We start from the raw sequence: 26,419 nt of genomic DNA, 5'->3' as shown, positions 1-26,419 counted from the left end.
TAGGGGTTAGAGGTAGGGTTAGAGGTTAGGGGTTAGGGTTAGAGGTTAGAGGTTAGGGGTAGGGTTATGAGTTAGGGCCCTATAAAATATGTTATATATATTTTCCCAAATTCATTTTTTTTTTCAGTTTTATTTTTCCTGGTTTTAGATGTTTTAGATTTTCACTCTCAAAATTACAGTTGTTCAACAAAATGCCCTCTAATTGCTCATCTGGCCCTCTAATTGCGCATCTGGCCCTCTAATTGCGCATCTGGCCCTCTAATTGCGCATCTGGCCCTCTAATTGCGCATCTGGCCCTCTAATTGCGCATCTGGCCCTCTAATTGTGCATCTGGCCCTCTAATTGTGCATCTGGCCCTCTAATTGCGCATCTGGCCCTCTAATTGTGCATCTGGCCCTCTAATTGTGCATCTGGCCCTCTAATAGCTCATCTGGCCCTCTAATTGCGCATCTGGCCCTCTAATTGCGCATCTGGCCCTCTAATTGCGCATCTGGCCCTCTAATTGCGCATCTGGCCCTCTAATTGCGCATCTGGCCCTCTAATTGTGCATCTGGCCCTCTAATTGAGCATCTGGCCAGTGAGGGATTTTCCATCTAATGTGCCGGTCTGGTGATGGTTCTGTACTGCTGCTGCTCATTTCATGGAAAAGTTTGGAAATAACAAATAATAGATACAAATTATATACTTCCTCGTGATCTCCTTCCTCGTGATTTCCTTCCTCGTGATCTACTTCCTTGTGATATACATCCTCGTGATATACATCCTCGTGATATACGTCCTCGTGATATACGTCCTCATGATATACTTCTGCCAGGTAAAACTACTTTATAGTTAACATTTAACTGATAAGGTTTTGGGGAAAGTATTTCTGTCAACCCACAAGATGGTTATGACATCAACTGACTACACATGGAGTGAAAGAAAAACACGCTCCACGCAGACAGACAAACAGACAGACAAACACGCTCCACACAGACAGACAGACAGACAGACAAACACGCTCCACACAGACAGACAGACAAACACGCTCCACACAGACAGACAGACAAACACGCTCCACACAGACAGACAGACAGACAAACACGCTCCACACAGACAGACAGACAGACAAACACGCTCCACGCAGACAGACAAACAGACAGACAAACACGCTCCACACAGACAGACAGACAAACACGCTCCACACAGACAGACAGACAGACAAACACGCTCCACACAGACAGACAGACAGACAGACAGACACGCTCCACGCAGACAGACAGACAAGCTCCACGCAGACAGACAGACAGACAAACACGCTCGACACAGACAGACAGACAGACAGACAGACAGACAGACAGACAGACAGACAGACAGACAGACAAACACGCTCCACACAGACAGACAGACAGACAGACAAACACGCTCCACACAGACAGACAGACAGACAGACAGACAGACAGACAGACAAACACGCTCCACACAGACAGACAGACAGACAAACACGCTCCACACAGACAGACAGACAGACAAACACGCTCCACACAGACAGACAGACAGACAAACACGCTCCACGCAGACAGACAAACAGACAGACAAACACGCTCCACACAGACAGACAGACAAACACGCTCCACACAGACAGACAGACAGACAGACAGACAGACACGCTCCACGCAGACAGACAGACAGACAAGCTCCACGCAGACAGACAGACAGACAAACACGCTCGACACAGACAGACAGACAGACAAACACGCTCCACACAGACAGACAGACAGACAGACAGACAGACAGACAAACACGCTCCACACAGACAGACAGACAGACAGACAGACAGACAGACAGACAGACAGACAAACACACTCCACACAGACAGACAGACAGACAGGCAGACAGACAAACACGCTCCACACAGACAGGCAGACAGACAGGCAGACAGACACGCTCCACGCAGACAGACAGACAGGCAGACAGACACGCTCCATACAGTAGTTTGGCTAGCTACTCATAGGTGGGCTGGTAGCTAACACTAACCTTTAACCCTAACCCTAACCCTTAACCCTTAACCCTAACCCTTAACCCTTAACCCTAACCCCCTAACCCTTAACCCCTAACTCTAACCCCTAACCCTGACCCCTAACCTGCTGGAGACCCCTGGTGTATGGAAAAACCTCAACACTTAGATACATTTTACAATTACAATTATCAAAATATAAGTGAATAAGGACTAGCTTCTGCACAGAACAATGACATAAAGAATCACAACACGCATGTACACAAACATACACACACGTACCAGAGTCCAGACTAGCACACAGAGAGCTTTCACTGGTGTGGCTCAGTCCATCAGCAGCATGGAAGGGGCCTGTAAAGGAAACCACATCAAGTACATCATGTCATTCCAGTCCACTAAACATGTTATAGCCTATCTAGCCCAGTAGGGGTCAGTATATAATGTAATGTTATAGTATATCTAGCCCAGTAGGGGTCAGTAGGGGTCAGTATATAATGTAATGTTATAGTATATCTAGCCCAGGTCAGTAGGGGTCAGTATATAATGTAATGTTATAGCATATCTAACCCAGTAGGGGTCAGTAGGGGTCAGTATATAATGTAATGTTATAGTATATCTAGCCCAGTAGGGGTCAGTATATAATGTAATGTTATAGTATATCTAGCCCAGGTCAGTAGGGGTCAGTATATAATGTAATGTTATAGTATATCTAGCCCAGTAGGGGTCAGTATATAATGTAATGTTATAGTATATATAACCCAGTAGGGGTCAGTAGGGGTCAGTATATAATGTAATGTTATAGTATATCTAGCCCAGTAGGGGTCAGTAGGGGTCAGTATATAATGTAATGTTATAGTATATCTAGCCCAGTAGGGGTCAGTAGGGGTCAGTATATAATGTAATGTTATAGTATATCTAGCCCAGGTCAGTAGGGGTCAGTATATAATGTAATGTTATAGTATATCTAATCCAGTAGGGGTCAGTATATAATGTAATGTTATAGTATATCTAATCCAGTAGGGGTCAGTAGGGGTCAGTATATAATGTCATGTTATAGTATATCTAGCCCAGTAGGGGTCAGTAGGGGTCAGTATATAATGTAATGTTATAGTATATCTAGCCCAGTAGGGGTCAGTAGGGGTCACTATATAATGTAATGTTATAGTATATCTAGCCCAGTAGGGGTCAGTAGGGGTCAGTATATAATGTAATGTTATAGTATATCTAGCCCAGTAGGGGTCAGTAGGGGTCAGTATATAATGTAATGTTATAGTATATCTAGCCCAGTAGGGGTCAGTATATAATGTAATGTTATAGTATATCTAGCCCAGTAGGGGTCAGTAGGGGTCAGTATATAATGTAATGTTATAGTATATCTAATCCAGTAGGGGTCAGTATATAATGTAATGTTATAGTATATCTAGCCCAGTAGGGGTCAGTATATAATGTAATGTTATAGTATATCTAGCCCAGTAGGGGTCAGTATATAATGTGATGTTATAGTATATCTAACCCAGTAGGGGTCAGTATATAATGTAATGTTATAGTATATCTAGCCCAGGTCAGTAGGGGTCAGTATATAATGTAATGTTATAGTATATATAACCCAGTAGGGGTCAGTAGGGGTCAGTATATAATGTAATGTTATAGTATATCTAACCCAGTAGGGGTCAGTATATAATGTAATGTTATAGTATATCTAGCCCAGTAGGGGTCAGTATATAATGTAATGTTATAGTAGATCTAACCCAGTAGGGGTCAGTATATAATGTAATGTTATAGTATAGATAACCCAGTAGGGGTCAGTATATAATGTGATGTTATAGTATATCTAACCCAGTAGGGGTCAGTATATAATGTAATGTTATAGTATATCTAGCCCAGTAGGGGTCAGTAGGGGTCAGTATATAATGTAATGTTATAGTATATCTAGCCCAGTAGGGGTCAGTAGGGGTCAGTATATAATGTAATGTTATAGTATATCTAGCCCAGTAGGGGCCAGTAGGGGTCAGTATATAATGTAATGTTATAGTATATCTAGCCCAGTAGGGGTCAGTATATAATGTAATGTTATAGTATATCTAGCCCAGTAGGGGTCAGTAGGGGTCAGTATATAATGTAATGTTATAGTATATCTAGCCCAGTAGGGGTCAGTAGGGGTCAGTATATAATGTAATGTTATAGTATATCTAGCCAGTAGGGGTCGGTATATAATGTAATGTTATAGTATATCTAGCCCAGTAGGGGTCAGTAGGGGTCAGTATATAATGTAATGTTATAGTATATCTAGCCCAGTAGGGGTCAGTATATAATGTAATGTTATAGTATATCTAGCCCAGTAGGGGTCAGTAGGGGTCAGTATATAATGTAATGTTATAGTATATCTAATCCAGTAGGGGTCAGTATATAATGTAATGTTATAGTATATCTAGCCCAGTAGGGGTCAGTATATAATGTAATGTTATAGTATATCTAGCCCAGTAGGGGTCAGTAGGGGTCAGTATATAATGTAATGTTATAGTATATCTAGCCCAGTAGGGGTCAGTATATAATGTAATGTTATAGTATATCTAGCCCAGTAGGGGTCAGTAGGGGTCAGTATATAATGTAATGTTATAGTATATCTAATCCAGTAGGGGTCAGTATATAATGTAATGTTATAGTATATCTAGCCCAGTAGGGGTCAGTATATAATGTAATGTTATAGTATATCTAGCCCAGTAGGGGTCAGTATATAATGTAATGTTATAGTATATCTAGCCCAGTAGGGGTCAGTAGGGGTCAGTATATAATGTAATGTTATAGTATATCTAGCCCAGTAGGGGTCAGTATATAATGTAATGTTATAGTATATCTAGCCCAGTAGGGGTCAGTAGGGGTCAGTATATAATGTAATGTTATAGTATATCTAGCCCAGGTCAGTAGGGGTCAGTATATAATGTAATGTTATAGTATATCTAACCCAGTAGGGGTCAGTATATAATGTAATGTTATAGTATATCTAGCCCAGTAGGGGTCAGTATATAATGTAATGTTATAGTATATCTAGCCCAGTAGGGGTCAGTAGGGGTCAGTATATAATGTAATGTTATAGTATATCTAGCCCAGTAGGGGTCAGTAGGGGTCAGTATATAATGTAATGTTATAGTATATCTAACCCAGTAGGGGCCAGTAGGGGTCAGTATATAATGTAATGTCATAGTATATCTAGCCCAGTAGGGGTCAGTATATAATGTAATGTTATAGTATATCTAGCCCAGTAGGGGTCAGTATATCATGTAATGTTATAGTATATCTAACCCAGTAGGGGCCAGTAGGGGTCAGTATATAATGTAATGTCATAGTATATCTAGCCCAGTAGGGGTCAGTATATAATGTAATGTTATAGTATATCTAGCCCAGTAGGGGTCAGTATATCATGTAATGTTATAGTATATATAACCCAGTAGGGGTCAGTAGGGGTCAGTATATAATGTAATGTTATAGTATATCTAGCCCAGTAGGGGTCAGTATATAATGTAATGTTATAGTATATCTAGCCCAGTAGGGGTCAGTATATAATGTAATGTTATAGTATATATAACCCAGTAGGGGTCAGTATATAATGTAATGTTATAGTATATCTAGCCCAGTAGGGGTCAGTATATAATGTAATGTTATAGTATATCTAGCCCAGTAGGGGTCAGTAGGGGTCAGTATATAATGTAATGTTATAGTATATCTAACCCAGTAGGGGTCAGTATATAATGTAATGTTATAGTATATCTAGCCCAGTAGGGGCCAGTAGGGGTCAGTATATAATGTAATGTCATAGTATATCTAGCCCAGTAGGGGTCAGTATATAATGTAATGTTATAGTATATCTAGCCCAGTAGGGGCCAGTAGGGGTCAGTATATAATGTAATGTTATAGTATATCTAGCCCAGTAGGGGTCAGTAGGGGTCAGTATATAATGTAATGTTATAGTATATCTAGCCCAGTAGGGGTCAGTAAGGAAAGTATATAATGTAATGTTATAGTATATCTAGCCCAGTAGGGATCAGTAGGGGTCAGTATATAATGTAATGTTATAGTATATCTAGCCCAGTAGGGGTCAGTAGGGGTCAGTATATAATGTAATGTTATAGTATATCTAGCCCAGTAGGGGTCAGTAGGGGTCAGTATATAATGTAATGTTATAGTATATCTAGCCCCGTAGGGGTCAGTAGGGGTCAGTATATAATGTAATGTTATAGTATATCTAACCCAGTAGGGGTCAGTATATAATGTAATGTTATAGTATATCTAGCCCAGTAGGGGTCAGTATATAATGTAATGTTATAGTATATCTAGCCCAGTAGGGGTCAGTATATAATGTAATGTTATAGTATATCTAGCCCAGTAGGGGTCAGTAGGGGTCAGTATATAATGTAATGTTATAGTATATCTAGCCCAGGTCAGTAGGGGTCAGTATATAATGTAATGTTATAGTATATATAACCCAGTAGGGGTCAGTAGGGGTCAGTATATAATGTAATGTTATAGTATATCTAGCCCAGTAGGGGTCAGTAGGGGTCAGTATATAATGTAATGTTATAGTATATCTAATCCAGTAGGGGTCAGTATATAATGTAATGTTATAGTATATCTAGCCCAGTAGGGGTCAGTAGGGGTCAGTATATAATGTCATGTTATAGTATATCTAGCCCAGTAGGGGTCAGTAGGGGTCACTATATAATGTAATGTTATAGTATAGATAACCCAGTAGGGGTCAGTAGGGGTCAGTATATAATGTAATGTTATAGTATATCTAGCCCAGTAGGGGTCAGTATATAATGTAATATTATAGTATATCTAGCCCAGTAGGGGTCAGTATATAATGTAATGTTATAGTCAATCTAGCCCAGTAGGGGTCAGTATATAATGTAATGTTATAGTATATCTAGCCCAGGTCAGTAGGGGTCAGTATATAATGTAATGTTATAGTATATCTAGCCCAGGTCAGTAGGGGTCAGTATATAATGTAATGTTATAGCATAACTAACCCAGTAGGGGTCAGTAGGTGTCAGTAGGGGTCAGTACGTACCAGAGGCTGATTCTGATGGCTTCTCTTCATCCAGAGAGACCAGACTGAGAGGAGAGAAAGGATATTTTTGTTATTTTATTAGGATCCCCATTAGCTGTTGTGAAAGCAGCAGGTTCTCTTCCTGGGGTCCACACAAAACATGACATAAGAACATTAATAAACAAGAAGAGCTCAAGGACAGAACTACACTGAACAAAAAAATACTGAACAAAAATAAATTGGCCCCCATGTTTCATGAGCTGAAATAAAAGATCCCGCAAATTTTCCATAAGCACAAAAGGCTTCGTTCTGTCCAATTTTATGCACAAATTCGTTGACATCCCTGATTGTGAGCATTTCTCCTTTGCCAAGATAATCCACCTGACAGGTGTGGAATATCAAGAAGCTGATTTAAAAAGCCTGATCATTACACAGATGCTACTTGTGCTGGGGACCATACAAGGCCACTCTGAAATGTGCGTTTTTTTCACACAACACAATGCCACAGATGTCAACATTTTTTAGGGAGTGTGCAATTGGCATGCTGACTGCAGGAATGTCCACTGATTGAATGTTCATTTCTCTACCATAAATGTTTTTCAACATTGTTTCAGAGAACTTGGGGTTATGGTTTTGGCCGGCATAAGCTACGGACATGAACACAATTGAATTTTATCAGTGGCAATTTGAATGCACAGAGATACCGTGACAAGATCCTGAGTCCCATTGTCGTGCCATTCCTCCGCCACCATCACCTCATGTTTCAGCATGATAATACACGGTCCTGTGTCGCATGGATCTGTACACTTCCTGGAAGCTGAAAATGTCCCAGTTATTCCATGAACTGCAAACTCACAAGACATGTCATCCATTGAGCATGTTCGTGATGCTCTGGATCGACGTGTAGGACAGAATGTTACAGTTCCCACCAATATCCAGCAACTTCGCACAGCCATTGAAGAGGAGTGGGACAACATTCCACAGGCCAGAATCAACAGCCGGATCAACTCTATGAGAAGGAGACGTCGCGCTGCATGAGGCAAATGGTGGTCACACCAGATACTGACTGGTTTTCTGATCCATACCCCTACTTTAAAAACCCCCATCTGTGACCCACAGATGCATGTCTGTATTCCCAGTCATGTGAAATCCAGATTAGGGCCTAATGGATTTAATTACATTGACTGTACCTCAGTAAAATCATGTTGTGTTTATATTTTTTGTGAATGTATAAACAGCACACACAGCCTACATACATAAAATATCTAGGTTAAATAGGGGAGAGATGTTGGGTCGTGAGATGTTGCTTATCTGTTTTTTGAAATAATGTTTGTTGTTCGTTTGAGCCATATGAGATGGAAGGAAGTTCCATGCAATAAGGGCTCTATATAATACTCTACGCTTTGTTGAATTTGTTCTGGATTTGGGGACTGTGAAAAGACCCCTGGTGGTATGTCTGGTGGGGTAAGTGTGTATGTCAGAGCTAGGGTTGGAAAGGGTCAGAATGTTCTGGTAAATATCCTGAATTTTTATGGAAGTTATCCATGGGAAGTTGATCCCCGGAATTTGGGGAATTTTGCTTAACTTCATCAAAAAAGTTAACAGTGAACCTTTTTGTGGGATACACATCAGGCAATTCTAGGTCTTCCAACATATTTTGGTTAAACTATCCCCAATTCAATGGAATTGCAACCCTCCGCATGCAAAGTGCATTCTTCCATCACATGTACAGCTGATCCTCAAGATCTTACACACTAATGAGATGCTAATGAACCCACACTACTACACTGTCTGAGCCAAGGACTACATGCTTTCAGGTAAGTTTTGATTACAATACTGGGTGAGGTGAATATATTTTATATGACATACCTGATTTTTGCTTGAGCCTGCTAACTGAGGAGTGTTAATTCACCTGTTTCCATACATGTTTAATTTTTTTAAATTGTATCTTACAAAGGAGTTGTTTAATCTAACTGCTTAACTATTTATCTGCACATGGAATTGTATTTGGGGTATTTTTTACAATTTTTTCTAATCTTTACAGGAAAATGCCACAGGCACTATCTGATGAGTGGAGACATTTCCCTGCAGCTAATGTAGAAGGAAAAGCTGTGTACATTCGCAAATAATGTGCCAAATCATATGTGAAGAACGCAACAAAGTTGCAGAGTCATCTGGCCAAGTGCATAAAGTTCCCTCAACGCTCACAACAAGCAACCTCTGACAAAAGTCCCTCTACTTCTGTTTGAGGTGTAAAGGATGAATCAGACACCTTATCGATAGAAACAGCTCATGGTCCTCCTGGAATCAGAAGTGTTTTTGACTCAATGGAGGAACGTAGTCAGAGAAATGTTGATGAATGTCTTGCTCGAGCTGTGTATGGTTCACCTCTGGTGCTCACAGGCAATGTGTATTGGAAGAAATTTCTGAGTGTTCTTCTCCCAGTATACACCCCTCCAACCAGACATGCATTATGTACTCATTGCTGGATGCAGAGTTCAACAGAGTTCAAGTGAAGGTCAAGCAAATCATAGGGAAAGCAGACTATTACAATCATCTCTGATTGGTGGGCGAATGTTCGTGGACAAGGAATAATTTAACTACATCATCTCCACCCCTCAACCAGTATTCTACAAGAGCACAGACACAAGGGACAACAGACACACTGGTCTCTACATTGCAGATGAGCTGAAGGCAGTCATCAATGACCTTGGATCACAGAAGGTATTTGCACTGGTGACAGACAATGCTGCGAACATGAAGGCTGCTTGGTCTAAAGTGGAGTCCTACCCTCACATCACACCCATCCGCTGTACTGCTCATGCATTGAATCTGCTCCCCAAGAAACCCAAGCAGCCTGAAACTCCTGAAACCTATAGCAGTAGCCATTGCACGGATTGACTGAGACAATGCCATCCTGTCTGATGTTCAGACTCTGCTTGCAGATGTAAAGGGATAGCAGCAAGGGAATTCTCTTCGATTATAATCACAGCCGTATCTATTCCCCCCCAAGCAGACACATCGATGGCTCTGAACGAACTTCATTTGACTCTTTGCAAACTTGAATCCATATATCCTGAGGCTGCATTCATTGTAGCTGGGGATTTTAACAAGGCTAATCTGAAAACAAGACCCCCTAAATTGTATCAGCATATCGATTGCGCTACCAGGGCTGGAAGAACCTTGGATCATTGCTATTCTAACTTCCGCAACGCATATAAGGCCCTGCCCCGCTCTCCTTTCGGAAAAGCTGACCACGACTCCATTTTGTTGATCCCTGCCTACAGACAGAAACTAAAACAAGAAGCTCCCGCGCTCAGGTCTGTTCAACGCTGGTCCGACCAATCTGATTCCACACTCCAAGACTGTTCCATCACGTGGACTGGGATATGTTTCGTATTGCATCAAACAACAACATTGACGAATACGCTGATTCGGTGAGCAGGTTCATTAGAACATGCGTTGAAGATGTCGTTCCCATAGCAACGATTAAAACATTCCCAAACCAGAAACTGTGGATTGTTGGCAGCATTCGCGTGAAACTGAAAGCGCGAACCACTGCTTTTAATCAGGCAAGGTGACCGGAAACATGACCGAATACAAACAGTGTAGCTATTCCCTCCGCAAGGCAATCAAACAAGCTAAGCGGCAGTATAGAGACAAAGTAGAATCTCAAATCAACGGCTCAGACACAAGAGGTACAGTCAATCACGGATTACAAAAAGAAAACCAGCCCCGTCACGGACCAGGATGTCTTGCTCCCAGACAGACTAAATAACTTTTTTGCCCGCTTTGAGGACAATACAGTGCCACTGACACGGCCCGCAACCAAAACATGCGGACTCTCCTTCACTACAGCCAACGTGAGGAAAACATTTAAACGTGTCAACCCTCGCAAGGCTGCAGGCCCAGACGGCATCCCCAGCCGCGCCCTCAGAGCATGCGCAGACCAGCTGGCTGGTGTGTTTACGGACATATTCAATCAATCCCTAACCCAGTCTGTTGTTCCCACATGCTTCAAGAGGGCCACCATTGTTCCTGTTCCCAAGAAAGCTAAGGTAACTGAGCTAAACGACTACCGCCCCAGCACTCACTTCCGTCATCATGAAGTGCTTTGAGAGACTAGTCAAGGACCATATCACCTCCACCCTACCTGACACCCTAGACCCACTCCAATTTGCTTACCGCCCAAATAGGTCACACTGCCCTAACCCATCTGGACAAGAGGAATACCTATGTGAGAATGCTGTTCATCGACTAAGGCTCTGCATTTAACACCATAGTGCCCTCCAAGCTCGTCATCAAGCTCGAGACCCTGGGTCTCGACCCCGCCCTGTGCAACTGGGTACTGGACTTCCTGACGGGCCGCCCCCAGGTGGTGAGGGTAGGCAACAACATCTCCACCCCGCTGATCCTCAACACTGGGGCCCCACAAGGGTGCGTTCTGAGCCCTCTCCTGTACTCCCTGTTCACCCACGACTGCGTGGCCACGCACGTCTCCAACTCAATCATCAAGTTTGCAGACGACACAACAGTGGTAGGCTTGATTACCAACAACGACGAGACGGCCTACGGGGAGGAGGTGAGGGCCCTCGGAGTGTGGTGTCAGGAAAATAACCTCACACTCAACATCAACAAAACTAAGGAGATGATTGTGGACTTCAGGAAACAGCAGAGGGAACACCCCCCTATCCACATTGATGGAACAGTAGTGGAGAGGGTAGTAAGTTTTAAGTTCCTCGGCGTACACATCACAGACAAACTGAATTGGTCCACCCACACAGACAGCATCGTGAAGAAGGCGCAGCAGCGCCTCTTCAACCTCAGGAGGCTGAAGAAATTCGGCTTGTCACCAAAAGCACTCACAAACTTCTACAGATGCACAATCGAGAGCATCCTGTCGGGCTGTATCACCGCCTGGTACGGCAACTGCTCCGCCCACAACCGTAAGGCTCACCAGAGGGTAGTGAGGTCTGCACAACGCATCACCGGGGGCAAACTACCTGCCCTCCAGGACACCTACACCACCCGATGTCACAGGAAGGCCATAAAGATCATCAAGGACAACAACCACCCGAGCCACTGCCTGTTCACCCCGCTATCATCCAGAAGGCGAGGTCAGTACAGGTGCATCAAAGCTGGGACCGAAAGACTGAAAAACAGCTTCTATCTCAAGGCCATCAGACTGTTAAACAGCCACCACTAACATTGAGTGGCTGCTGCCAACACACTGACTCAACTCCAGCCACTTTAATAATGGGAATTGATGGGAAATGAAGTAAAATATATCACTAGCCACTTTAAACAATGCTACCTAATATAATGTTTACATACCCTACATTATTCATCTCATATGTATATGTATATACTGTACTCTATATCATCTACTGCATCTTTATGTAATACATGTATCACTAGCCACTTTAACTATGCCACTTTGTTTACATACTCATCTCATATGTATATACTGTACTCAATACCATCTACTGTATCTTGCCTATACCGCTCTGTACCATCACTCATTCATATATCTTTATGTACATATTCTTTATCCCCTTATACACACAAGTGTAAGACAGTAGTTTTGGAATTGTTAGTTAGATTACTTGTTGGTTATTACTGCATTGTCGGAACTAGAAGCACAAGCATTTCGCTACACTCGCATTAACATCTGCTAACCATGTGTATGTGACCATTAACATCTGCAAACCATGTGTATGTAACCAATAACATCTGCTAACCATGTGTATGTGACAAATAACATCTGCTAACCATGTGTATGTAACCAATAACATCTGCTAACCATGTGTATGTGACCATTAACATCTGCTAACCATGTGTATGTGACCATTAACATCTGCTAACCATGTGTATGTAACCAATAACATCTGCTAACCATGTGTATGTGACCAATAACATCTGATAACCATGTGACCATTAACATCTGCTAACCATGTGTATGTAACCAATAACATCTGCTAACCATGTGACCATTAACATCTGCTAACCATGTGACCATTAACATCTGCTAACCATGTGTATGTAACCAATAACATCCGATAACCATGTGACCAATAACATCTGATAACCATGTGTATATGATCATTAACATCTGCTAACCATGTGACCATTAACATCTGCTAACCATGTGACCAATAACATCTGTTAACCATGTGTGTGACCATTAACATCTGCTAACCATGTGTATGTGACAAATAACATCTGCTAACCATGTGTATGTAACCATTAACATCTGCTAACCATGTGACCAATAACATCTGATAACCATGTGACCAATAACATCTGCTAACCATGTGACCAATAACATCTGATAACCATGTGACCAATAACATCTGATAACCATGTGACCAATAACATCTGATAACCATGTGACCAATAACATCTGATAACCATGTGTATGTGACCAATAACATCTGATAACCATGTGTATGTGACCAATAACATCTGATAACCATGTGACCATTAACATCTTCTAACCATGTGACCATTAACATCTGCTAACCATGTGACCAATAACATCTGATAACCATGTGTATGTGACCATTAACATCTGATAACCATGTGACCATTAACATCTGCTAACCATGTGACCAATAACATCTGCTAACCATGTGTATGTGACCATTAACATCTGCTAACCATGTGTATGTGACAAATAACATCTGATAACCATGTGTATGTAACCATTAACATCTGATAACCATGTGACCATTAACATCTGATAACCATGTGACCAATAACATCTGCTAACCATGTGACCAATAACATCTGCTAACCATGTGACCAATAACATCTGATAACCATGTGACCAATAACATCTGATAACCATGTGACCAATAACATCTGATAACCCTGTGTATGTGACCATTAACATCTGCTAACCATGTGACCAATAACATCTGCTAACCATGTGACCAATAACATCTGCTAACCATGTGACCAATAACATCTGATAACCATGTAACCAATAACATCTGATAACCATGTGACCAATAACATCTGATAACCATGTGACCAATAACATCTGATAACCATGTGACCAATAACATCTGCTAACCATGTGACCAATAACATCTGATAACCATGTGACCAATAACATCTGCTAACCATGTGACCAATAACATCTGCTAACCATGTGACCAATAACATCTGCTAACCATGTGACCAATAACATCTGCTAACCATGTAACCAATAACATCTGATAACCATGTGACCAATAACATATGATAACCATGTGACCAATAACATTTGATAACCATGTGACCAATAACATCTGATAACCATGTGACCAATAACATTTGATAACCATGTGTATGTAACCAATAAGATTTGATTTGATTTAAAAGAAGTCCATCCTGCCCACTTCACTGTTGCTCCAAGCAGAGGAAACTGCAGTTCTGAAATACATCAAAAAGCGTGAAGACTTCTGCCTGAAGCCCAACCACACCGCAGCGTACATGTTGGACCCCAAGTATGCTGGCAAGAGCATCCTGTCTGGTGCAGAGATCAACAAGGCCTATGGTGTGATCACTACTGTGTCTCACCACCTTGTCCTGGATGAGGGCAAGGTTATTGGCAGTCGGGAGAAGTACACAACCAAGCAAGGGCTTTGGGATGGAGATGCAATATGGCAGTCATGCCAACATATCTCTTCAGCCACCTGGTGGAAGGGACTTTGTGGATCTGAGGCTCTTCCCCTGTTGCCTCCATCATCCTCCAAATCCCACCAACATCAGCCGCCTCAGAGTGCAACTGGTCCTTGTTTGGGAACACACACATCAAAGCACGCAACAGGCTGACCAATACAAGGGTTGAAAACTTGGTGGCCAGCCGGGAAAATGTCAGGCTTTTAGAGCCTGACAACTAGCCATCCTCAACAAGGTTGGAAAGTGACAGTGAAGATGAGGCCTCAGAGTCTGATGTTCAAGAGGTGGACATTGAGGAGGTCCAGGGAGAAGACATGGAAGACTGAGAGGAAGATAACCAAAGCTTTAGTTCCTAGACTATCATTTTACAGATGTATGTTGAAAATGTTTTTGGGCGATGTGATGGATCATTCAATATTCCCTTTATTTTGTTGTTCAGTGAAATCATCCCATCTGAAGAGTCAACTCATTTAATTAAATTTCAATTCGTAACAAATGTTTGTTTTTTTAAAGTATTTCTATTGGAAGGATTTCATATTTTGAAATGATGTCTACTAATGTTAAGGTCTATGTTTCTGTCTCCATATGATATGGTAAATATATCCAATGCAAAAAACATCTACATTGAAATGGAATTAATATGATTTCCCATATCATATGTAACCCTAGTCAGTGTAACCCTAGAGCTGTGTGTAACCCTAGTCAGTGTAACCCTAGAGCTGTGTGTAACCCTAGAGCTGTGTGTAACCCTAGAGCTGTTTGTAACCCTAGAGCTGTGTGTAACCCTAGAGCTGTGTGTAACCCTAGAGCTGTGTGCAACCCTAGAGCTGTGTGTAACCCTAGTCAGTGTAACCCTAGAGCTGTGTGTAACCCTAGATCTGTGTGTAACCCTAGTCAGTGCAACCCCTAGAGCTGTGTGTAACCCTAGTCAGTGCCCCCCTAGTCAGTGCAACCCTAGAGCTGTGTGTAACCCTAGAGCTGTGTGTAACCCTAGAGCTGTGTGTAACCCTAGAGCTGTGTGTAACCCTAGATCTGTGTGTAACCCTAGTCAGTGCAACCCTAGAGCTGTGTGTAACCCTAGTCAGTGCCCCCCTAGTCAGTGCAACCCTAGAGCTGTGTGTAACCCTAGATCTGTGTGTAACCCTAGTCAGTGCAACCCTAGAGCTGTGTGTAACCCTAGAGCTGTGTGTAACCCTAGAGCTGTGTGTAACCCTAGAGCTGTGAGTAACCCTAGAGCTGTGAGTAACCCTAGAGCTGTGAGTAACCCTAGAGCTGTGAGTAACCCTAGAGCTGTGAGTAACCCTAGAGCTGTGTGTAACCCTAGTCAGTGTAACCCTAGCGCTGTGTGTAACCCTAGTCAGTGTAACCCTAGAGCTGTGAGTAACCCTAGAGCTGTGTGTAACCCTAGAGCTGTGTGTAACCCTAGAGCTGTGTGTAACCCTAGAGCTGTGTGTAACCCTAGTCAGTGCCACCCTAGTCAGTGCCACCCTAGTCAGTGCAACCCTAGAGCTGTGTGTAACCCTAGAGCTGTGTGTAACCCTAGTCAGTGCAACCCTAGAGCTGTGTGTAACCCTAGTCAGTGCCACCCTAGTCAGTGCAACCCTAGTCAGTGCAACCCTAGAGCTGTGTGTAACCCTAGATCTGTGTGTAACCCTAGTCAGTGCAACCCTAGAGCTGTGTGTAACCCTAGAGCTGTGTGTAACCCTAGAGCTGTGTGTAACCCTAGAGCTGTGAGTAACCCTAGAGCTGTGTGTAACCCTAGAGCTGTGAGTAACCCTAGAGCTGTGAGTAACCCTAGAGCTGTGAGTAACCCTAGAGCTGTGTGTAACCCTAGAGCTGTGTGTAACCCTAGTCAGTGTAACCCTAGAGCTGTGAGTAACCCTAGAGCTGTGTGTAACCCTAGAGCTGTGTGTAACCCTAGAGCTGTGTGTAACCCTAGAGCTGTGTGTAACCCTAGTCAGTGCCACCCTAGTCAGTGCCACCCTAGTCAGTGCAACCCTAGAGCTGTGTGTAACCCTAGAGCTGTGTGTAACCCTAGTCAGTGCAACCCTAGAGCTGTGTGTAACCCTAGTCAGTGCCACCCTAGTCAGTGCAACCCTAGTCAGTGCAACCCTAGAGCTGTGTGTAACCCTAGTCAGTGCCACCCTAGTCAGTGCAACCCTAGAGCTGTGTGTAACCCTAGTCAGTGCCACCCTAGTCAGTGCAACCCTAGAGCTGTGTGTAAGTTGATTTTGCAAACAATTTCGTTTAAAAAAAAAAAAATCTTATAAAGGAAGACAAGAGTATGGCATACATGGTATTAATATCAGCCCTCTGATTACAATGAAGAGCAAGTTGTGCCGCTCTGTTCTGGGCCAGCTGCAGCTTGACTAGGTCTTTCTTTGACGCACTTGACCACATGACTCGACAATAATCAAGATAAGACAAAACTGGAGCCTACAGGATTTGCTATGAGGGCATGGTTACACGTGGTCTGCGGTTGGATGGTTGGTTGGCCGGTTGGATGTACTGCCAAATTCTCCAAAACGACATTGGAGGCGGCAAAGAGTAGAGAAATGCAAATTAAATTATCTAGCAACAGCTCTAGTGGACATTCCTGAAATCAACATGCCAATTGCACGCTCCCTCAAAACTTGAGACATCTGTGGCATTGTGTTTTGTGACTAAACTTCCTATTTTAGAGTGGCCTTTTATTGTCCCCAGCACAAGGTGCACCTCATGCTGTTTTAATCAGCTTCTTGATATACCACACCTGTCAGGTGGATGGGTTATCTTGGCAAAGGAGAAATACTCACTAACAACAATGTAAACAAACTTGTGCACAAAATGAGAGAAATAAGCTTTCTGTGCATATGGAACATTTCTGGGATCTTTTATTTCTGGGATCTTTTATTTTTGTTTTTGTTCAGTATAGTTTTAGAGACGTTCAGGACCAGTTTATTACTGGCCACACATTCCAAAACAGACTGCAACTCCTTGTTAAGGGTTTCAGTGACTTCATTAGCTGTGGTTGCTGACACGTATATAGTTGAATCATCAGCATATTTTTTATTTTATTTTATTTCACCTTTATTTAACCAGGTAGGCTAGTTGAGAACAAGTTCTCATTTGCAACTGCGACCTGGCCAAGATAAAGCATAGCAGTGTGAGCATACAACAAAGAGTTACACATGGAGTAAACAATTAACAAGTCAATAACACAGTAGAAAACAAAGGGGGGGTCTATATACAATGTGTGCAAAAGGCATGAGGAGGTAGGCAAATAATTAAAATTTTGCAGATTAACACTGGAGTGATGAATGATCAGATGGTCATGTACAGGTAGAGATATTGGTGTGCAAAAGAGCAGAAAAGTAAATAAATAAAAACAGTATGGGGATGAGGTAGGTGAAAAGGGTGGGCTATTTACCAATAGACTATGTACAGCTGCAGCGATCGGTTAGCTGCTCAGATAGCTGATGTTTGAAGTTGGTGAGGGAGATAAAAGTCTCCAACTTCAGCGATTTTTGCAATTCGTTCCAGTCACAGGCAGCAGAGTACTGGAACGAAAGGCGGCCAAATGAGGTGTTGGCTTTAGGGATGATCAGTGAGATACACCTGCTGGAGCGCGTGCTACGGATGGGTGTTGCCATCGTGACCAGTGAGCTGAGATAAGGCGGAGCTTTACCTAGCATGGACTTGTAGATGACCTGGAGCCAGTGGGTCTGGCGACGAATATGTAGCGAGGGCCAGCCGACTAGAGCATACAAGTCGCAGTGGTGGGTGGTATAAGGTGCTTTAGTGACAAAACGGATGGCACTGTGATAGACTGCATCCAGTTTGCTGAGTAGAGTGTTGGAAGCCATTTTGTAGATGACATCGCCGAAGTCGAGGATCGGTAGGATAGTCAGTTTTACTAGGGTAAGCTTGGCGGCGTGAGTGAAGGAGGCTTTGTTGCGGAATAGAAAGCCGACTCTTGATTTGATTTTCGATTGGAGATGTTTGATATGAGTCTGGAAGGAGAGTTTGCAGTCTAGCCAGACACCTAGGTACTTATAGACGTCCACATATTCTAGGTCGGAACCATCCAGGGTGGTGATGCTAGTCGGGCATGCGGGTGCAGGCAGCGACCGGTTGAAAAGCATGCATTTGGTTTTACTAGCGTTTAAGAGCAGTTGGAGGCCACGGAAGGAGTGTTGTATGGCATTGAAGCTTGTTTGGAGGTTAGATAGCACAGTGTCCAAAGACGGGCCGAAAGTATATAGAATGGTGTCGTCTGCGTAGAGGTGGATCAGGGAATCGCCCGCAGCAAGAGCAACATCATTGATATACACAGAGAAAAGAGTCGGCCCGAGAATTGAACCCTGTGGCACCCCCATAGAGACTGCCAGAGGACCGGACAGCATGCCCTCCGATTTCACACACTGAACTCTGTCTGCAAAGTAATTGGTGAACCAGGCAAGGCAGTCATCCGAAAAACCGAGGCTACTGAGTCTGCCGATAAGAATATGGTGATTGACAGAGTCGAAAGCCTTGGCAAGGTCGATGGCTGCACAGTACTGTCTTTTATCGATGGCGGTTATGATATCGTTTAGTACCTTGAGTGTGGCTGAGGTGCACCCATGACCGGCTCGGAAACCAGATTGCACAGCGGAGATGGTACGGTGGGATTCGAGATGGTCAGTGACCTGTTTGTTGACTTGGCTTTCGAAGACCTTAGATAGGCAGGGCAGGATGGATATGGGTCTGTAAAAGTTTGGGTCCAGGGTGTCTCCCCCTTTGAAGAGGGGGATGACTGCGGCAGCTTTCCAATCCTTGGGGATCTCAGACGAGATGAAAGAGAGGTTGAACAGGCTGGTAATAGGGGTTGCGACAATGGTGGCTGATAGTTTCAGCATACATGGACACACAGGTTTTGTTTAATGCCAGTGGTTCCCAAACTAGGGGTCGTGACCCCTTATGAAGGTCGCCTGACATGAAAATGAATTTCCAAAATCCCCCCCCAAAAAATAACCAATATTTAAAAACAAATATATATATTTTGTATCTCAATCATGATGTGGTTCATGTTAAAACATCTGAATGAAAATTGATTTCTAAAAAATACAATTCAACCAGAATGGCCTTACATGCTGACCAAACCAGACGCCACCAGGACACGCAGGTTGGAATATCAAAACCAACTCTGAGACAATTATATTCATTTGGGGACAGGTCGAAAAGCATTAAAGATGTATGGCAATTTAGCTAACTAGATAGCTGTTGCTAGCTCATTTGTCCTGGGATATAAACATTGGGTTGTTATTTTACCTTAAATGCACAAGGTCCTCTACCCGACAATTAATCCACAGATAAAAAGGTCAACTGAGTTCCTTTCTCATCATCTCTCCTCCTTCCTCAGGCTTATTTTTTACTTCTTTGGACTTTATATGGCGGTTGGCAACCAACTTTACGGTGCATTACTACAACGACTGGAGACTTCATCTTTCAATCACCCACATGGGTATATGCTGCTAAACACCAATGAGGAGATGGCCCATGGGTATATGCTGCTAAACACCAATGAGGAGATGGCACGTGGGTATATGCTGCTAAACACCAATGAGGAGATGGGAGAGGCCGGACTTGCAGCGCGTCACAAATAGGTTCGACTTCCGGCGCCGACAGAGATGGCCGCCTCGCTTCGCGTTCCTAGGAAACTATGCAGCATTTAGTTTTTTATAGGTGTTATTTCTTACATTGGTACCCCAAGTACTCTTAGGTTTCATTACATACAGTCGGGAGGAACTACTGAATATAAGAGCAACGTCAACTCACCATCATTACGACCAGGAATATGACTTTCCCGAAGCGGATCCTGTGTTTTGCCCACCACCCAGGACAATGGATCGGATCCTGTGTTTTGCCCACCATACAGGACAATGGATCGGATCCTGTGTTTTGCCCACCATCCAGGACAATGGATCGGATCCTGTGTTTTGCCCACCATCCAGGACAATGGATCGGATCCCAGCCGGTGACCCAAAACAACGACGTCGTAAAAGAGGCAAACGAAGCGGTCTTCTGGTCAGGCTCCGGAGACGGGCACATCGCGCACCAATCCCGAGCATACTACTCGCCGATGTCCAGTCTCTTGACAACAAGGTTGATGAAATCCTGGCAAGCAAGGGTAGCATTCCAGAGAGACATCAGAGACTGTAACGTTCTTTGCTTCACGGAAACACGGCTCACTCGAGAGACGCTATCGGAGTCGGTGCAGCCAGCTGGTTTCTTCACGCATCGCGCCGACAGAAACAAGCATCTTTCTGGTAAGAAGAGGGGCAGGGAGGTACGCCTTATGATTAACGAGACGTGGTGTGACCATAACAACATACAGGAACTCAAGTCATTCTGTTCACCTGACTTAGATTTCCTCACAATCAAATGTCGACCACATTATCTACCAAGAGAATTCTCTTCGATTATAATCACAGCCGTATATATTCGTCCCCAAGCAGACACATCGATGGCCCTGAACAATCTTGATTTGACTCTATGCAAACTGGAAACCACATATACTGAGGCTGCATTCATTGTAGCTGGGGATTTTAACAAGGCTAATCTGAAAACAAGACTCCCTAAATTCTATCAGCCTATCGATTGTGCTACCAGGGCTGGTAAAACCCTGGATCATTGTTATTCAAACTTCCACGACGCATATAAGGCCCTTCCCCGCTCTCCTTTCGGAAAAGCTCACCACGACTCCATTTTGTTGCTTCCAGCCTACAGACAGAAACTAAAACAGGAAGCTCCCGCGCTCAGGTCTATTCAACGCTGGTCCGACCAATCTGATTCCACGCTTCAAGACTGCTTCGATCACGTTGATTGGGATATATTTCACATTGCGTCCAACAACAACATTGACGAATACGCTGATTCGGTGAGCGAGTTCATCAGAAAGTGCATTGGCGATGTCGTACCCATAGCAACTATTAAAACATTCCCAAACCAGAAACTGTGGATTGATGGCAGCATTCGCACGAAACTGAAAGTGCGAACCACTGCTTTTAACCAGGGCAAGGTGACCGGAAACATGACTGACTACAAACAGTGTAGCTATTCCCTCCGCAAGGCAATCAAACAAGCTAAGAGTCAGTATAGAGACAAAGTAGAGTCGCAATTCAACGGCTCAGACACAAGAGGTATATGGCAGGGTCTACAGTCAATCACGGATTACAAAAAGAAAACCAGCCCCGTTGCGGACCAGGATGTCTTGCTCCCAGACAGACTAAATAACTTCTTTGCTCGCTTTGAGGACAATACAGTGCCACTGACACGGCCCGCTACCAAAACCTGCGTACTCTCCTTCACTGCAGCCGACGTGAGTAAAACATTTAAACGTGTTAAACCCCTTAAGGCTGCAGGCCCTGACGGCACCCCAGCCGCGTCCTCAGAGCATGCGCAGACCAGCTGGCTGGTGTGTTTACGGACATATTCAATCAATCCTTATCCCAGTCTGCTGTCTCCTCATGCTTCAAGAGGGCCACCATTGTTCCTGTTCCCAAGAAAGCGAAGGTAACTGAGCTAAACGACTACCGCCCCGTAGCACTCACGTCATCCTGAAGTGCTTTGAGAAACTAGTCAAGGACCATATCACCTCCACCCTACCTGACACCCTAGACCCACTCCAATTTGCTTACCGCCCTAATAGGTCCACAAACGATGTAATCGCCACCACACTGCACACTGCCCTAACCCATCTGGACAAGAGGAATACCTATGTGATAATGCTGTTCATCGACTACAGCTCAGCATTTAACACCATAGTACCCTCCAAACTAGTCATCAAGCTTGAGACCCTGGGTCTCGACCCCGCCCTGTGCAACTGGGTACTGGACTTCCTGACGGGCCGCCCCCATGTGGTGAGAGTAGGTAATAACATCTCCACCCCGCTGATCCTCAACACTGCGGCTCCACAAGGGTGCATTCTGAGCCCTCTCCTGTACTCCCTGTTCACCCACGACTGCGATGCCATGCACGCCTCCAACTCAATCATCAAGTTCTATCGCTGGACTAACAGCTATCCACCATGACTCAGTTCTATCTCTGGACTAACAGCTATCCACCATGACTCAGTTCTATCTCTGGACTAACAGCTATCCACCATGACTCAGTTCTATCTCTGACTAACAGCTATCCACCCTGACTAACAGCTATCCACCATGACTCAGTTCTATCTCTGGACTAACAGCTATCCACCATGACTCAGTTCTATCTCTGGACTAACAGCTATCCACCCTGACTAACAGCTATCCACCATGACTCAGTTCTATCTCTGGACTAACAGCTATCCACCATGACTCAGTTCTATCTCTGACTAACAGCTATCCACCCTGACTAACAGCTATCCACCCTGACTAACAGCTATCCACTCTGACTCAGTTCTATCTCTGGACTAACAGCTATCCACCCTGACTCAGTTCTATCTCTGGACTAACAGCTATCCACCCTGACTAACAGCTATCCACCATGACTAACAGCTATCCACCATGACTCAGTTCTATCTCTGGACTAACAGCTATCCACCCTGACTAACAGCTATCCACTCTGACTCAGTTCTATCTCTGGACTAACAGCTATCCACCCTGACTCAGTTCTATCTCTGGACTAACAGCTATCCACCCTGACTAACAGCTATCCACCATGACTAACAGCTATCCACCATGACTCAGTTCTATCTCTGGACTAACAGCTATCCACCCTGACTAACAGCTATCCACCATGACTCAGTTCTACCTCTGGACTAACAGCTATCCACCCTGACACAGTTCTATCTCTGGACTAACAGCTATCCACCCTGACTCAGTTCTATCTCTGGACTAACAGCTATCCACCCTGACTCAGTTCTATCTCTGGACTAACAGCTATCCACCCTGACTAACAGCTATCCACCCTGACTAACAGCTATCCACCATGACTCAGTTCTATCTCTGGACTAACAGCTATCCACCATGACTCAGTTCTATCTCTGGACTAACAGCTATCCACCCTGACTAACAGCTATCCACCATGACTAACAGCTATCCACCCTGACTAACAGCTATCCACCATGACTCAGTTCTATCTCTGGACTAACAGCTATCCACCCTGACTAACAGCTATCCACCATGACTCAGTTCTACCTCTGGACTAACAGCTATCCACTCTGACTAACAGCTATCCACCATGACTCAGTTCTATCTCTGGACTAACAGCTATCCACCCTGACTCAGTTCTATCTCTGGACTAACAGCTATCCAATCTGACTCAGTTCTATCTCTGGACTAACAGCTATCCACCCTGACTAACAGCTATCCACCCTGACTAACAGCTATCCACCATGACTCAGTTCTATCTCTGGACTAACAGCTATCCACCATGACTCAGTTCTATCTCTGGACTAACAGCTATCCACCCTGACTAACAGCTATCCACCATGACTAACAGCTATCCACCCTGACTAACAGCTATCCACCATGACTAACAGCTATCCACCATGACTCAGTTCTATCTCTGGACTAACAGCTATCCACCCTGACTAACAGCTATCCACCATGACTCAGTTCTACCTCTGGACTAACAGCTATCCACTCTGACTAACAGCTATCCACCATGACTCAGTTCTATCTCTGGACTAACAGCTGTCCACTCTGACTCAGTTCTATCTCTGGACTAACAGCTATCCACCATGACTCAGTTTTATCTCTGGACTAACAGCTATCCACCCTGACTAACAGCTATCCACCATGACTCAGTTCTATCTCTGGACTAACAGCTATCCACTCTGACTCAGTTCTATCTCTGGACTAACAGCTATCCACCCTGACTAACAGCTATCCACCCTGACTAACAGCTATCCACCATGACTCAGTTCTATCTCTGGACTAACAGCTATCCACTCTGACTCAGTTCTATCTCTGGACTAACAGCTATCCACCATGACTCAGTTCTATCTCTGGACTAACAGCTATCCACCATGAATAACAGCTATCCACCATGACTCAGTTCTATCTCTGGACTAACAGCTATCCACTCTGACTCAGTTCTATCTCTGGACTAACAGCTATCCACCATGACTCAGTTCTGTCTCTGGACTAACAGCTATCCACCATGACTCAGTTCTATCTCTGGACTAGCAGCTATCCACTCTGACTCAGTTCTATCTCTGGACTAACAGCTATCCACCCTGACTAACAGCTATCCACCATGACTAACAGCTATCCACCATGACTCAGTTCTATCTCTGGACTAGCAGCTATCCACTCTGACTCAGTTCTATCTCTGAACTAACAGCTATCCACCATGACTAACAGCTATCCACCATGACTAACAGCTATCCACCATGACTCAGTTCCATCTCTGGACTAACAGCTATCCACCCTGACTAACAGCTATCCACCATGACTCAGTTCTATCTCTGGACTAACAGCTGTCCACTCTGACTCAGTTCTATCTCTGGACTAACAGCTATCCACCATGACTCAGTTTTATCTCTGGACTAACAGCTATCCACCCTGACTAACAGCTATCCACCATGACTAACAGCTATCCACCATGACTAACAGCTATCCACCATGACTAACAGCTATCCACCATGACTCAGTTCCATCTCTGGACAAACAGCTATCCACCCTGACTAACAGCTATCCACCATGACTAACAGCTATCCACCATGACTCAGTTCTATCTCTGGACTAACAGCTGTCCACTCTGACTCAGTTCTATCTCTGGACTAACAGCTATCCACCATGACTCAGTTTTATCTCTGGACTAACAGCTATCCACCCTGACTAACAGCTATCCACCATGACTAACAGCTATCCACCCTGACTAACAGCTATCCACCATGACTCAGTTCTATCTCTGGACTAACAGCTATCCACTCTGACTCAGTTCTATCTCTGGACTAACAGCTATCCACCCTGACTAACAGCTATCCACCCTGACTAACAGCTATCCACCATGACTAACAGCTATCCACCATGACTCAGTTCTATCTCTGGACTAACAGCTATCCACCCTGACTAACAGCTATCCACCCTGACTAACAGCTATCCACTCTGACTCAGTTCTATCTCTGGACTAACAGCTATCCACTCTGACTAACAGCTATCCACCATGACTCAGTTCTATCTCTGGACTAACAGCTATCCACTCTGACTAACAGCTATCCACTCTGACTAACAGCTATCCACCCTGACTAACAGCTATCCACTCTGACTAACAGCTATCCACTCTGACTCAGTTCTACCTCTGGACTAACAGCTATCCACCATGACTCAGTTCCATCTCTGGACTAACAGCTATCCACCATGACTAACAGCTATCCACCATGACTCAGTTCTATCTCTGGACTAACAGCTATCCACTCTGACTCAGTTCTATCTCTGGACTAACAGCTATCCACCATGACTCAGTTCTGTCTCTGGACTAACAGCTATCCACCATGACTCAGTTCTACCTCTGGACTAACAGCTATCCACTCTGACTCAGTTCTATCTCTGGACTAACAGCTATCCACCCTGACTAACAGCTATCCACCCTGACTAACAGCTATCCACCATGACTAACAGCTATCCACCATGACTCAGTTCTATCTCTGGACTAACAGCTATCCACCCTGACTAACAGCTATCCACCCTGACTAACAGCTATCCACTCTGACTCAGTTCTATCTCTGGACTAACAGCTATCCACTCTGACTAACAGCTATC

The 26,419-nt window shown here is 43.9% G+C and overlaps 1 protein-coding gene across 1 annotated transcript in view; it reads right to left on the bottom strand.

Annotated features, from left to right (window-relative positions):
* The window catches only part of LOC109882151 (islet cell autoantigen 1-like protein), a 71,787-nt gene that overhangs the window by 12,064 nt on the left and 33,304 nt on the right, over positions 1 to 26,419 (bottom strand). Inside the window, exons 10-11 of the mRNA XM_031817264.1 lie at positions 7,062 to 7,105; positions 2,279 to 2,347 (exon numbers count right to left, since the gene is read on the bottom strand). Coding sequence (XP_031673124.1) covers positions 2,279 to 2,347; positions 7,062 to 7,105 — 113 coding nt within the window. The remainder of the gene's footprint in view (positions 1 to 2,278; positions 2,348 to 7,061; positions 7,106 to 26,419) is intronic.

The sequence above is a fragment of the Oncorhynchus kisutch genome, unplaced genomic scaffold, assembly GCF_002021735.2.
Source record: "Oncorhynchus kisutch isolate 150728-3 unplaced genomic scaffold, Okis_V2 scaffold971, whole genome shotgun sequence".
Taxonomy (NCBI): domain Eukaryota; kingdom Metazoa; phylum Chordata; class Actinopteri; order Salmoniformes; family Salmonidae; genus Oncorhynchus; species Oncorhynchus kisutch.
This window is presented reverse-complemented; position numbering and strand designations above follow the sequence as displayed.